Source organism: Chrysoperla carnea, chromosome 4 (genome assembly GCF_905475395.1).
Source record: "Chrysoperla carnea chromosome 4, inChrCarn1.1, whole genome shotgun sequence".
Taxonomy (NCBI): Eukaryota; Metazoa; Arthropoda; class Insecta; order Neuroptera; family Chrysopidae; genus Chrysoperla; species Chrysoperla carnea.
In genome coordinates this window covers 31,518,028-31,533,791 of record NC_058340.1, presented here as the reverse complement: position 1 = coordinate 31,533,791, position 15,764 = coordinate 31,518,028, and the positions used below count along the sequence as shown (strand labels likewise).

At 28.4% G+C, this 15,764-nt stretch overlaps 1 protein-coding gene across 5 annotated transcripts in view; it reads right to left on the bottom strand.

The window, feature by feature from the left end:
• Positions 1-3,050: 3,050 nt before the first annotated feature.
• LOC123299213 (major facilitator superfamily domain-containing protein 6) overlaps positions 3,051-15,764 on the bottom strand; it is a 29,385-nt gene continuing 16,671 nt past the window's right edge. The window contains exons 1-9 of one of the 5 annotated variants that reach the window (XM_044881512.1): positions 11,659-11,796; positions 7,974-8,089; positions 7,018-7,322; positions 6,397-6,733; positions 5,333-5,523; positions 5,130-5,266; positions 4,945-5,060; positions 4,558-4,803; positions 3,051-4,195 (exon numbers count right to left, since the gene is read on the bottom strand). In XM_044881512.1, coding sequence (XP_044737447.1) covers positions 3,975-4,195; positions 4,558-4,803; positions 4,945-5,060; positions 5,130-5,266; positions 5,333-5,523; positions 6,397-6,733; positions 7,018-7,322; positions 7,974-8,031 — 1,611 coding nt within the window. In that variant the 5' untranslated portion in view covers positions 8,032-8,089; positions 11,659-11,796 and the 3' untranslated portion in view covers positions 3,051-3,974. Of the gene's footprint in view, positions 4,196-4,557; positions 4,804-4,944; positions 5,061-5,129; positions 5,267-5,332; positions 5,524-6,396; positions 6,734-7,017; positions 7,323-7,973; positions 8,090-8,572; positions 8,625-8,685; positions 8,735-10,078; positions 10,139-11,658; positions 11,797-15,764 lie in introns of those variants that run through there. The other 4 variants (XM_044881514.1, XM_044881513.1, XM_044881515.1 and 1 more) reach the window with 4 other exon arrangements.

Below are 15,764 nucleotides of genomic sequence, written 5' to 3'. Positions count from 1 at the left end.
TTTTAAAAATATATTGAATATATCAAGTTTTCAATGCCTGGGACCCCATTCTTGAATGTATCGACTTGCAATGCCTCGGAGAATATCAAACAGTTTTAAAACATAATGTTATATTGTAATACTATGTGATATTTTCTTTTTTATTTCATCTATTTGATTTTAAGAACATATTATTTCCCATTCACTTTCGGTGCCTACTTCATGTAGTACTCTGTTAGTATATATTCGTCTCCTAACTATCTTCTCCTTTTTACTATACCAACCACCACAGCAACAACAACCGCCACTTGATTTCTCTTCAACTTCCTCAATTTCTTCCACACATTGCATACATTGTCCCGGATAATTAACATTTTCAATAATTATAAAACATCCACCATCGCAATTATTTACTCTAATTTTCCAATAGTTTTCCCTTATTATTTCTTCAGTAGTTGAAACACAAACTCTTCGACAACGAGTATTACATCCGTAATCATTTTGAGAAGCATAAAAATATTCGCTATAGTAAATACTTTGAATTGAAAAAGCAGAGCCACTATCATGTACTTTAATTTTCCATAGATTTTTAGAATCTATATTATTGTCCAAACATTCTAAATGACGACATTTTGAGTGGCATTTGTCTTCAATTGCAGTTAAATAACATCCATATTTACGGTTTTTCAATTTACAACTGCTACCATTCCATATAATATTTTGTATATATTTTGGGATTTTCTTTTTTATATATTCAAATTTATTCTGAAATTCGATTTTCGTTTTTATATACATTTTCATCTCCATGCATTCTTTAATAAAAAATGCTATTCTAGTTATTTGTGGATTATTTTCTATCAAATTTTGCCGTTCTATTTCGTTAAATAAGGCTGTAATTGCAACAGCTGTTTGAGACATGTAAGGTAAATCTCGACAAAATTGTATCATATTTTCAAGATTATCTTTTAAAGAATTTAGTTTCAATTTAAAAATCCATTTTAAAATATCTTCTAAAATATGAATTAAGTAATTCGGATATTTATCAGCAAATTTACGCAGATCTGGATTTTTAATATTATGAAGAATACAATCCTTCCATTTCGATTTAATTGCTGTTAAATCAATATATCTAATTTTTAATATTATAATTTCAACTTTTAGTTCTGTTCTGCAATTACATTTATTAATTTTTTGAAATAATATTATAATTTTTAAGGTATCTAAATGATTTTTTTCTTGCATTTGTTGGTACAAACAATCGTAAGCAATAACTTGATATTGTTTATTTTTAATATTATGAATAAATTTTACAATATTCTCAAAATTTTTTAATTCGTCGACACTACAAACTGTCTCAACCGCATAAACTGTTTTTATAATAACGCATATATTAGTTTGATCATTAATTTCTTTTTCAAAAATTTCTATAGCCTGTTTAATTTTGCCACAAGAAATCTTTGAAACAATATCATTGATTATGGAAGTGCAGTCTCTCTTCTGTTTAATTTCTGAATTTGGATCCGATTTTTCAAAATCAGTTAGGGAAATGTTTGAATCCAAATTCGGCTTTGAATATGCTTGTAAAATTGATCGATTAGATGCAAATATTTGAGATATTATTAAAATAATTAAATTTGTTCTGCGTATGCTCATACTTGATATTGATCTATAACAAAACATGTATTTAAATTATTCCTTCCAAGTTAAAAATTCATATCTTTTATCAAGAAAAGAGAATGATATCGTTTAAAAAATTTCTTGAAAACTTACTGCCAGAGACTTAAAGTTAAGTTCTTCTTTCATCGGATTCTGTGACGTATTTAGACGGGATAATACAAGTTCCTTGATTTGCACGCAATATTGTCATGCAGCGGAAATTTAACTCTAAATGTTTATATGATATTTAAGGCTTTTTTTGGGAACTTAGAGGCAAAGAAAATGCTAGGAAAATTGCTCTGTTGGTTTATTTAGAGAAATTCTTTTAATTTGCAATTGGCCCCTGATTTGAGCTACATATTGATCCTATATTAATAACTCTGTTTGAAAGTATTACAACAATTGTTATGAATAAGTTCCGATCCATTTTTGGGGATGAATTCCAGTCTATTTTCTAACTGTACACTATCTTAAAAACTTACTTTTTCAATTTTATAAAATTTTACAATTAGAATTCTTTTTGTGAACTATTCCTACAGCAAATTTATACATTATTAATATAAAATTATCAATAAAGTAAAAAAAAAGTATGTGACGGGCTAATTAAAATAAAACAAAAATATTTTGATTTGATTTCATTAGCCTTTATTTCTTTATTATGAAATTGTTTATTGAAAAACTTAATTATTTTCATTTCATAATTGTTCAAAATTTTCGGAGGCTGGAAATATTCATGCAGTAACACTGTATTGCTTACCTGAAGATTTTCATCTACAGAATTATCTCATCATACAAGGAAAGTAAAAATAATTTCAATAAGCATGGTGTTTTTAGGATTCCATCATCAAAGATGAAAAAAGGTACGGAACCCTTATAATTTCGCACAAAGTCGTATAGGCTACAAAAATCAAGTGTGCTAAAAAACTGTGCTCGAGAGTTTCAGCCGAGCACAATCGAATGGCCTAGATGTGGTTATACGCAGTTTGGTCTGTCTTGGGCATTCCCTGCGCAAAGTCCCAGTAATCAAAATGGGCTTGTCTTAGCCATAAAAGGTGTCCTTAATCAGTGTAGCTCGAAGATGATACAATTAATGGGTCTGCACCAGCCAACTCAATGCAGAGGCTTTGAAGACGCTAGATGTAGATGTAGTATCAAATTGTTACATTTTATGAATAATTCGTTTTTGGATTTCATTTTTTATTATTAAGGTCGTCTTGCCTGTACACCGCGCAGGATAAAATATTTTTAACAATAGGCCCAATATTTGAAAATATTTATAAAAAAATTTATACAAAAGAAACAACACTACGTACAAAATTATTTCAATTTTATTATTATCAACAACATTCATTAAAAAATTTATGAATTAAAATTATCTACATATAAGAAAATGACACCATTTTAACAGTCTTATAAAAAGATTTTTCCAAAAGTAACTGAACCCTTATCAAATATTAGAACTAGAAAAAATAGAACTAGACTTCGGTAAGAATTTCAAATCTTTTATGGAGACTTAAAAATTCAACATGGTTCTAATTGTATCAAAAAGTTATACTAAATATTATTAGTAAAAAAATATTTCTTTTTCTCTGGAATAAAGAATCCAGACCCAACATGCAAATCTATATTATAACATTGATTTGTAATCGATAATTTTTTAAAGTTATATTTTTAGAAAATTCTAAAATAGCATACTATGCCAAAATCCAGGCCAGCCAAATTTTTGTCGTTCGCTAAACTTTTTGCATTAATATGCATATGTCGGTAATAATAATAATGTTCCGAATGATATTTTAAAGCCATGAAAGGTTCTTGAAACAATTAGCCTTCTTAGAACGAAAAGATAACGTAATTCGCAAAGCCAAAGTTTGAGGCCCGTAATTTCGTGTAAGCAAAATTTAGACTGCTTGCGTTGTCTAGACATTCTAATGCAAAAACTTGTTAGTGCTCGATGGATATTTGACAAGCCTAGATTTTGTTATACAATGCTTCAGAGCTTCATGACTAAAAATGATCACAAACTAGTAAAGGTTGAATTTTTTATAAATATTATTTGACGTAGTGGACATGCTCAAGCACCAGCCATTGTATTTTTTAGGGCCCCAGGCCCCTTAACTTCATAGAGACTAATGATTTAGAGAAAATAATAGCAGCCTCGGAGAAATACAAGGCTGATCGACAACAAACAGTGTTTCCATGTACACTAGTTTTCCTTTTGTACCTATTTGAATAATTCACCAAAACCTAAGTGTAACCATTTTTAGGCGACAACCTCAGCCACATGATAATTAAAATATAAATACAAAGAATCGTAATATACGATTCATAAATTGTTTTTCCTATTTGACCATGGAAGGATCTGTAACAGATTGTAACGCTTCTTCCGGAGATTTATAATTTTTTTCTGATTTTCCTGGAGCAGAATTTTTCAGAATTGTTACATAAAGTATAAAATGAATAATAGCACAACATAAGGCTATACTACTGAATATTTGTAAAGCTCTTTGACCTCCTGAGTATTTGTACAAAAATCCACCAATTAAGCTGCCAATTGCATAACCTAAAACAATTCATTTTGTTAAGATTTCATTCTTTATTGGTCATTAGTTAAAGTGCTTTGCCCTTCAACCACTTTATCGAACACGTGAGATTTAAAAAATTTTAAAAACCCCCAACAAATTTTCTTTAAACATAGCTAAGAACACTATCCAACTTTTCAAACAAACAAATAAATCCAAATCGGTACATCCGCTTAGGAGCTACGATGCCACAGACAGACAGACAGACACACACACAAACTTAGTTGTCAAATTTATAACACCCCTCTTTTTAAGTCAGGGGTTAAAAACGGTTAAAAGTTGTAAAAAATCCCCAATACATAATATTTTAGGGAAAACGCTTTATATACAAATTTATACGTACCAAAACCATCGTCCATACCGGCTGCAATTCCTTGCATGGTAGCCGATGTTCCTGGAGGTGATATAGCACTAGTGTATGCAACAATTGTTGTATAACACATTGCATATGTTGGACCTTGCATGACCAACTCAATTGGTAGGATCCACCATGGTGATGGTATTAAAGATACTGCACCTAATCTTATTGCATAGGATACAAAACAAAATGTTAATGAATGCCCATATCCAATTTTTTCTATAATTTTTCCTATAAAATTAAAAAAAAATTATTTTATTAATAAATAATAACTGGTGTCTTAAATTTTGAGTTCGTCGATAGGGCCATCTCGGATATTAAATTTTAGAAAAAAGGTAGAGATCACGGCTGTGGAATATTAAGAAGACTTACCAGATAATGAAAAGAATAAGACTTCACCCCCTAATGTTTCCGCTGCTACTGTTAAACCTTCTAATAATTTGATATTATGTGCATAGCCTGTAGCAGCTGCTAAATCTTCTAAGTACCTAAAATAAAATTATGAAATTAATTCCCAATTTTCTTTTTTTAAGATTTTGATTCGTAAAATTTTATACCAAAATAAAAAGTAGACAATAAAACTATCCACTATTCCGGCTAAAGTTGCAAAAATTAAAAATATCACAATATGTTTATGTTTTAATAATTTTCCTAAGTCTTTTAAAATATTATCCGATGTCGGTAGCTTTGGTAACTGTAAAAAGAAAACTCTCAATAGCAAATGCAAGTTTTTTTAAATGTTAATTTTTTGTATACGTACTTTTAATTTAAAGCACGCTACAATATCAACAATTATAAAAACAAAGACTAGAATAAAAACTGGAGTATATGTTTTAATTTCATTGCCCTGCGATAAAACATCTACAATATATCCAGAAAGTAAAGCTGATATCCCAAATCCAATTGTACCCCAAACACGTTGTTTTCCATAATCTAATTGACCATTTTCACCTAGAAACAATATTTAATATTAATCCAAAAAACACCTCGGTATAGCTCAGTCGGTACATATCTGGCTCGAAAAATCGGATCGTTACATAGCATAAGAGTAGTATTTCTGTACGAAATTTATGTAATTCGCTTTGAATGCTAGTGCAGAGTTAGTATTCACCAACGCCGTACATATGTGATGTTACAGGGGTGATACCAAGTGATGTGACATTCATATTCTCACCTGTACCGCGTAAAACTGACGCCATGGTTCTTAAACTTACGTTTACATGAGCATCTTTTACTACATGATTCCTGGTGGGTCCTTTCACCCGAAAAATTTCAGCATGGGCTTATTGTAGTCTATTAGAACTGAATTGACGGGCGATCAAAATTATATGTATAATTTGAGATTTCTTTGATTATTTACTTAAGATATATCACGAAATATAGTCTCGTCATCTGTGAGTGAATTATACGAAGTTATCCGAAACCTTAGTCGGCAATGTAAGTAAAAACAAATGTTTATGTATAGATAGATACATTAATATGAATGTGTGGGTAAAAATAAATATGTATATTTTATAGATATTTTTTTGAACTTTTTTTTTTTTTTTTTAGGTATATTTTTTAACTTTTAAGTAAAATATAAAAAATTCCGAAACGCAAGAATTTTTTCTAGGTAGGATCAAAAAAGCAAGCTTTTACTTTTTTCTTTATGAGAAAGATTTGACTGTCAAACTAATTTCATTAGGCTATGTACGAGGACACAACTGTAATTTTCACATTTATATGCCGGAACTCTAAACGGGAGAAAATTATTTAAAATGTGGTGGAAAACTGTTACAATTATTTCTAATGCAATACTCCTTAAAAAATATTTTTTTCGCTTACCTAATACATCAAAACAAATAGCATCGCTTACACAATTTGCTACATTAAAACCAATTGTACCAATTGCCATTAAAATTACGAAACCCCAAAATGTGGGAGTGCCATAAAGACAATCAACTTCGTTTATTTGCTCACATATAAAATTACATGTACAATTTTCGGCACCGTTAAAACAGCTTACATTTGATGTATTCGAATTGGAACAATGAATACCATAATTATTATTCGAATATTCGAGATACACTGATATGTTTGAATTTACAGTGTTTTCATGATTACATTCCCATTTACAAGTTACATTTCGATAATTTGAACATAAAGTGTCTTTGGTTTGAATCTGAAAAATTATTGAAAATTAAATGCTTTGAGGCATTTTTGATGGACCTACTCGAGGGGGCACTTATGATAATCTTATAACTGTTCATCATCATGACGAAAATAGTAAAAAAAAAAAGGGCAATTTTCCTTAAATTCGCAAAAAATTGTTCACTATATAAAAAATTCCCATAGAATTAATGAAACTTCCCTGGTTTTGGCGCCTTTGATCTGATGAGGTAGAAATTAGAAAATAAATTTTTCCCTCATAGGATAGAGCTTAAGTCAAAAAATCTTAATACTAACAGTGTTGTTACATGAAGAAATTATTGATGACGCTTGTGTAAAATTATAAACATTCGAAAATGGTACTTGATGCCTCGCAGGTTCTGGTAAAAAGTATAATAATGAATATGATGTACCCAATACAATTAATAAGCCCAAAAATATTGTTTTTCTGGCACTGGAAAAATAATCAATTATGTATCCAAATGCAGGTTTGGATACCAAAAATAATAGCGGTAATACAGCTGTTATGCTACCCATAACAACACTTGAGATACCTAATTGTTTTCCATATACGTTTATCTGTGGCAAAATTGGACCCATCGCTAAAAAAAAAAAAAGAAAATAGAAATGAAAATACCAAAAAATATTAAAAAGCTATTAAGTAATGCTGTAAAGCTATTAGTTTTCCGCTTTTAGTCATAAGGTTTTGTGAGCTGGTAATTGATCGAGCGTTTTTGTAAATAATGATTGGGTGATATATTTTAAAACTTTCAAGTTAGCCTTCTTAAACATACAGAAACGCGCACATGTTTCTGATTACGTTCTACTAGAGATATAGCAAGAGAAGTAAATGCTACAAACTCGGAGCAATTGGCTATCTCGTGGGCCCACCGCAAAAAGATTTTGATAAGGAAGCTGATAAAAGGGACACAGTGGATTAACGAAGGTTAAAAAATAGGGGTGAATTCGATGGTAAGTCAGCGACAAAACACTTCGTCAGACTTTTTCTTTTTTATATTTTTAACGTAATGTACAAGATTCAATTTGTAAAAGTAAAAGTTTTTTCTACTCTTTAATCTATAGAAGATGTGACTTCAGAAGCCTGCATTTGACATACATTCGAAAAGTTAAACTCTAGGCGTAGTTCAAAATATTTGTTATTTGACGAATATTAAGGAAGGAAATGTATGGCGTAACCTAAATTGAAAAGCTTTTACTATTGAAAACCAATTTTTTTTTTACAAAAAACTCACCTGCCATAAAAAAGAAGTAATGTGCCTTTATAGGCAGAAACTTTCTGTTGATTGTCATTGTTGGAAATTTTGTTTAGTTGTAGTTTTTAATCCTCAATCGCGGCTTCATGTAATTTCTGAAATCAAACAATATTCATATTGTATTAAATATATTTTATCTAATAATATCTGAATATTATCTAAATAAAATTTGTAATAAATAATAAGTTAATTCAATAAGTTCATTGATACATTTATTAGTGGTGCGACGAATATTCGTTATTTTTAATAACCTGTGAAATAAAATGTATGTATTAACAAAAATTGAAAGAAATATATTTTAAAACTACAGATATTTTCGAAATGCGTGTTTTTTCTTAAAACCTTTCTTTCAGACTTGCTTCAAACATATTCTTGTAAAGATAAAATTCTTTTAGAGTATTTTTTATAATAGTTTTAAAAAAATCTAAGAAATTACTAATATTAGTTCTTGTTGTATCTAATATCTCCAATATTTTTTAAAATAAATGATAATTATTAATTTAGTAAAAGGTAAAATTTTCTATTTCGGGCATTAGCTCGGTTCTACATCCAAAGAATAGAGAGAAATTTATACATACGATTTTTCTATCCCTAAAAATGGAAAGAGAAACATTTGCTTACAACAGAACCATATCACCATTCTACTCAGTAATATATGCAACCATATATGCACAAATGTAAAGTAAATTACCTAAGGTACACATACATTCGCGAACAGAACAATGAACTACTCAAGAGACGTCAGTAGAATGGTTTCTAGAATGGTTTCTAGTACTCCTTAAATATAAGTACAATGCATACAATTTGTAATATTAAGAATCTCCTTAACAATAAGAATGTTTAACTTTTGTCTATTAATAAATTATTCACGTGAACACGTATAAAACATAGCCTTGAAGATAATTTTTGGATAATCTGTATTGCATACTTCCTGAACAAACAACAAATATGATAAAGAGCGGGCATTAGCTGACGTATTGTTGCGAAATTTATCAAAACATTGGCTAAAATGTTTTTGCGGTTTATGTTCTTACATTGTTTCATTTACCAGAGGCGTGATATAGTAAAAATTTTAGAATAAAAACTTTTTTTAGTATTATCTGAAGAAAATTCACTTTAGTATTATCTGAAGAAAATTTACTAGGACAGGTGTCGAATCTAAGCCGTTAAAAAGTCTCAAAAATAGTAGGTGAATTCAGAAATTATCTACTTGAGCTAAATTACAGAATTGAGCTTCTTTCAGTTTTCCGTTAAATTTCACCATTTTCCTAATTAATACTGAATCGGATAAATTTTTGACTCGAAAAAAAAAACTTTTCAAATGATAGTGGATGCAAGTCATAAATGTTTTCTAAAAATTGAAAAACGTCCATAAATTATTAGTTTTTTAAATTTATAATTCTGGAAAATGTAGTTGTAAAAGTTGTAAAAGCGAAAATTTGTTTATGATCATACAAATTGTTGTTTAATTTTCATGTCTTTGTTAAATAATTATAACATGACGAGTTACACTCAAGCGGGTTAAAAAATTTATCGTATGGCTCACGTAAACATTCTAATAAGTGAATTATTGTAATTCATTGATAAAATTTATTATAAACTTTGTTTGCGATGGATAAATGTTTTAGAGCATGAAAATCGTAAATTTTTTTTTTTTTGTAAATAAACCAGACTTATTTGCTATTAATATTCTAACAAGGCGGGAGGGAGGGATAACGTTTAATTCGAAGGGTAATCCGCTCTATTATACCCCATCAACAAAATTCTGTGAGGGGGGGGCACATGAATTAAAGCAGAGATATGTACTTTCTTGAGTGCTCAAACTTTTCATTAATTCTTTTTGTATCAGACTCAACTCACGTGAAAAAAACGAAGAATTATTTTGTGCCCGTTTGACTAGACATACATAAATTAACAAATTGTTATTAAATTCTTCAAGGTTGAACAGTATTTTTATCACTAGTTTAATGACAATGTTAAATATCTTTAAGACAATAATTATTATATTGTTTTAGTCTACAAATTAATTAGTAATGATGCTAATTCTAGTCGCTATAAAAATTAATTATTCTAAATAAATATACCTGTCCTTGTTAGATAAGCATAAATTATCTAATTTTGGAAAAAGGAACAAAACACTTATTAATACACTCTTGAACTTGACAATAATTTCTTTTAAAATTAATAATGTCGTTGCTCGAAAGAAATCAATAGATCTTAATAGCGTGACACTAAAACTCTGACCCACATAAAATATAATCACTCTTTTGTATTCTTTAAATCACACTGAAACATTTAATTTGATTAATAATAAGCGAATAAGACGATATTCATTTAAGGCTTAACAACTAAAATGTATAAATTGCTTAGGGAATAAGATTTTTTCAAACTATACGTTAACATGGAATGTTATCTTAAAAGAATGTTACCCAAATGTGTGATTTAGTAGAGGGTTGTTTATCGACTAATCAGGTACAAAAAATACTTTCTTTTCTTAATATTTCTTTAAATATAAAATATTAGATAAAATTTAAAGATTAGATTATGTTGATTATTATCATAAAAATAACGAGTTTCAGGTTTGTATTCATAGTCATTCCCCTAGAAAAACAAAAGATATAAGATAACGCGAAATGAAGATTGTTAGTTTGAATTTCTTCTAAAAAACTATTTTATTGTTATTAAAAAAAGAAAATTATTTGAGATTTAAAGAATTTAAAAAAATTTGAAAATAATAAATCAGGACATAAAACCATGATAATTTAGCTATGGTAAAAAGATTTATTAATAGTGATTATTTGACTGAAATTTGGTAAAATGCTGTAAGTATTTTGTGAGAAAATAAAAGTATTTTCATTTGCGAAAACTGAAAAAATATCATTAAATAACATAGGTGTTAAAATTGCAGTTATTGCTGCAAACATTATGTCTTGAAATCATAGACATTAATATTATCGTACAATTTTTAGATAAAAATAAATATTATTGAACTCTTAATTGATTATTTTCATAATTGATAACAATAAATAATAGTACGGGTTCTTAGAGATTAAAGAGTGTAGTACATACGGCTCATAATAAAAGCATGAAACAATAGAAAAAGTATGATAAATTTTAAAACAAAAATAAATATCTAGATTCTGCACAAACTTTAAGATATTAAAACACTTTCGGTTTGCAAGTGAACTACTTTTAAACCGATACGGTATAGGAAGCTAATCAAATATCTCAATGGGGAGCAAATTTGGAAAATCATTTTTCGGAAAATAATTTTTAGACTAATAATCTCCTCAAAGAAATTCCACATAATTAGATGTTGAGAAAAAAAAACACATTTCATCCTCCAAGTTTACGGGTAGGAAGAATTATTTTGTGAATAAAACTCTTGAACCTTTATTTTCACGCATTCCTTTGGTTAGGGCGTTTTTTACTTTAAACATATATTGAATGTCTTCTGGTGCTTTTTCTCTTCAAACAAAATTTCTTGGCCTATAAAACGTCTCAGAGTTATATATCTATTTTTGAATTTAATACCTGATTTTTAACCAAGAAACAAGTTTCCAGGCTTGATGGCCATTAAAACATTTAACCATCACTTTATCATTACTAGCTAGTATCTAAATAAACTGAACTACTCTTTAAGTTTATTTATAAATTCACTCACCAAAATTAATTTTGATTATGATCATTCACAAGCAAAAAGCTATTTTGATTTGCACAAATTTGGTATAGTTTTTTTGCTATTCGTATTTAGCGAAATAAACCCAAAGTAAATAATTCCATGATAATTAATCCAAACACAAAAAAAAAACTTTATTGCTTTACATACTTGAACACAATTTTCATGAATAAATAATCACAATTATTACATGCTTATCTAAGTATTAAATTATATTTTTAAAAAAACTAGATAATTATGTTAAACTTTTAAAAATTATATTTCATTTTGAAATTTAGCAAAAGTATTCTCTTTGTTGGTTGGTATTTTTTTTATCAAAAATTATCAATTCAACTCAAACACAAGAATTAATCATAAATTGATTACAGAATCTTATGTTAGTAACAGACGTTTTAGTGCTGGCGCTAGTAGCTTTCCAATGGCCAAAATAATTTTGATGAATTCGAGTTTTTTGACCTGAACACGAATTTTTTGGATAGAATTCGTTCGAATTTAATTTTAATTGCCATTCAATGTTTATGTTTAAACCAAAAAGTACTATTTTGATTATTTTGAGCACTCTTAGTTTCCGAGATAACAATTAACTGAAAAATTCCAAAAAATTGGGAAAAAAGAATTAAAATTATTTTTCAGGTATGCTGGCAAAGTTTTATAAAGTTCAAAACAAGATGAACTGAATTAACTCAAAAATTCATAAAAATTGGGAAAAAAGAATTAAAATTATTTTTCGGTTATGCTGACAAAATTTTATAAAGTTCAAAACTAGATGAATATTGAAATTTCGAACGAACTTTCACTCAAAAAATTCGTGTTCACAGAAAAATGCAAAAAGAAGGATAAATTTTGTAGAGAAACCAAAATTAATGCGTTTTAAGTTCAATTGGCTAAGCCATCGGTGAGCCCATGGAGACTAAACAAGGGCATTCAATATTAAACTCAAACAGGAGAATTGACAAAATTTGTCAACTTTAAGGCAGAAGTTATAACGTCGCTAGTGTTCCTTTTGCACCGAAGTAAATACGAACGCATTACATTCGTACCACTATCTGGTGCAAAAGGAACACTATTGACATATCTTATTTTTGATGACACATATTTGGTTACATGGAGTTGAATCTCCTTGTGTAATCTCCATGAGCATTTGGTGAGGCTTTGCGCACTTAGTTTATGATTGAAGGATTCCTATGCAAGATTTGACGCATGATGGTCGTAGAATTGCCTGCTAAAGGTCCAGAATAGGCATTTAAATAGTATTACGAAAAATAAATTATCAAAAAACATCAATTGGCTGGCTAATAAAAAAAGTCCTAGAGGGTTTTGTTTGAAGTTAAATCGAGACGAGTAGAGGCATCGTTTTCTGATTGAATATGTGCGTCGATTTTACGCAAAGTGATGCAAAGAAAATTTATTAAACATTTATTTGTTTAAATCGCTGTAACTTGGAAACTATCAATTTTAGTGAGGCCATATTTGAGCTCCCGAAGGAACGTTGCGCTGCAAGTTGAAGTGCTCATCTCTTGACTGGGAGTGCTTTTTGTGAATTGCACAATTTTCGTCGCTACTATGATAGTTTCCGAGTTACAACGATTTAAACAATAAAATTGTTAATAACTTTTGTTTGCACCACTTTACGTAAACTCGACGCACATTTTCATAATCAGTGACCTAAAAACCTTCAGAAAACACTGCATCTACTTCCCCTATCCCGCGTATGGATCAACATTCACAATCAAACTGAGAAATTTGAACACACTGTCTTTTAAAAAAAATTTATCTAGGAAGTACCAAATGTACCTAATCTAGAGAAAAATTGTAGCAAAATAAAGTAAATAATGACGAAAATGCTATAAATTTCATGTTTAATTTAAGTACATTAACCTTTTTTAATATTTACGCTATGCAATATTATTATGTACAAATGAAATTACATCTAAAATTATAATTACAAGATCAAAATAACATTTAAAATCATTATGTAAATTAAACATGACATGACGGCTTGCATATATGCGTTTATTAACAAAACCAGGTAAAAATATTCTGGATTTACCAATATTTAATTATATTTTTGTCTGTGCATTTTTAAATGACTGTATGACTGTGTGACGTAAGTAGGGAATTTCTAAAATTTAAAAATATATTTCAGAACAAAAAGAAAAATGTAAAAAAATATACATAATTTTACCTTTTCAAAAATTGTTGCAATCCAAAGTTTTTACATATAATTAAGTCACTTGTGTCTCACATAACAATTTTACTCTTTATAACTTTATTATTGAATTTATAATTTCATTGTCTAAGTAAACTATAAACATTAATAAACTATTTTTATTACTTGATAGAAGTTTTTCCAACCATGCAAAATTTTCCTTGCGATGCCATTTAAGATGTGAAAGAATTTCAAACTAGAATACAAAATTTAAATAAGAGAGATATACAAAAACGATATCTTCATAAATCTTGTTTATACAGAGATTGTTTTTGCATCCAAAAAGTTTTTAAGTACAGGCAATTTTTTTACACAAATATGATAAAAATAGTCTAAGAATGTTCAAAGTTTCTTAAATTTTTAGAAACTTAACTAAACTGTAATAATGAGGACTTAAAAATCTTGTTGAAGATTTTACTGGAATTTGGGGTTAATTTAAAAAAAATAAAAAATATTCTTTATTGATGTGCTCAAAGAGCTGAATTGCTCTTTGTGCTCACTTTGAGCACAAAGTTTAGTTTTAAATTTAAACTAAGCAATATTTTAATACAAAAATACAAGAAAAGAGTATAATATTCTACTCATTATCAGTTTTTACCTGAAAGGTTAATCAATATTTTATAAATATTTTTTATATTTATTATTATCAATAAAAACAAAACCGTTATAAACTAATTAAGGTAAAAACATTTTATTTTTTAATTATTGTTTTTAATATTTTATCAACAATTTGCCTAATTATTTATCGAATACAAAACTGAAATTTGATGAAATTAAGATTCCAGATGTTGTTCATATGACCCGTATGTGAGCCATCGGGAAGACCATTTCGAAAAAAATAAGCAGAAGGATCATAAAATACAAAATAGACGCCCCAAAAAACATAAAATTAAATTATCCTCCCGAATCAAATATTAAAAAACTTACTCCCCTCTAAAAATGAATTTATTTTTTCGGCTGGGTGTTAAGAAAAAAATCCTTGTATATTGGCTACGAATCATTTAAAGGAATGTACTGTAGTCGCTTATTATAATTATTATTTATTTTACTGATTGTAATTTATCTTTGTTCAATATTAAATGCAGATAAAAACAATTATGTGTATTGTACCCGTTCTATAAGGCGGTGCGATCAAGCTTACCATACGATATTCGACATAAAATGCTTTTCAAAGCGCTTTAAAGAGGTAATTTCACTAGCACCAACCGCGAGTTCAGAGAGGGGCTATGGGGACAACTTCTATCTCCAAAAAGTAGGGAAGCAGACTATTTTAATAATTAGGAAATAACTTGCCCCTGGTTATAATACATAATATAGTCAAATAAAGCGCTACAATGGAATGTTTCGAAATTTGGATAGAAATTACGAAATTTCCTTGAAATAGTGATTTTAGCCTAAAAATTGCAGAAATTCGACAGTATTTTGCCATAAATACATACTTAACCTAAGTCTATCGTCCAGATCGAGCCTGCTTTTTTGTTCTGTCTTCAAAGCAAAAAACCTCATTAATTAAAATTACATGACCCAAAAATTGGAATTTAAAAATTTTATCATTTTCATGAAAACTAGCATGACTTTCATAAATATTTAATACTTAATTTTATCTAAACCACGATTAAACCACCTCAGGGTAATCAGGGCTCTTTGGATTCTGTGAAACCAAGCTTGGGAAATTTAGTAATTTAAATTTTGGCATTTTAATTAATAAAAATTATAATTTTTAATTTAATTATTTGTCTACAAACCATTCACGAAGAATGCAGACATTTAAAAATAAATTTCTGAACAATTTTTAAATGATTATTCTCAAAGCCTTGAAAATTAGACTGGAAATTATAAATAAAAATTTGAAGTGTATTCGAAAATGACTTTTTTATAACTA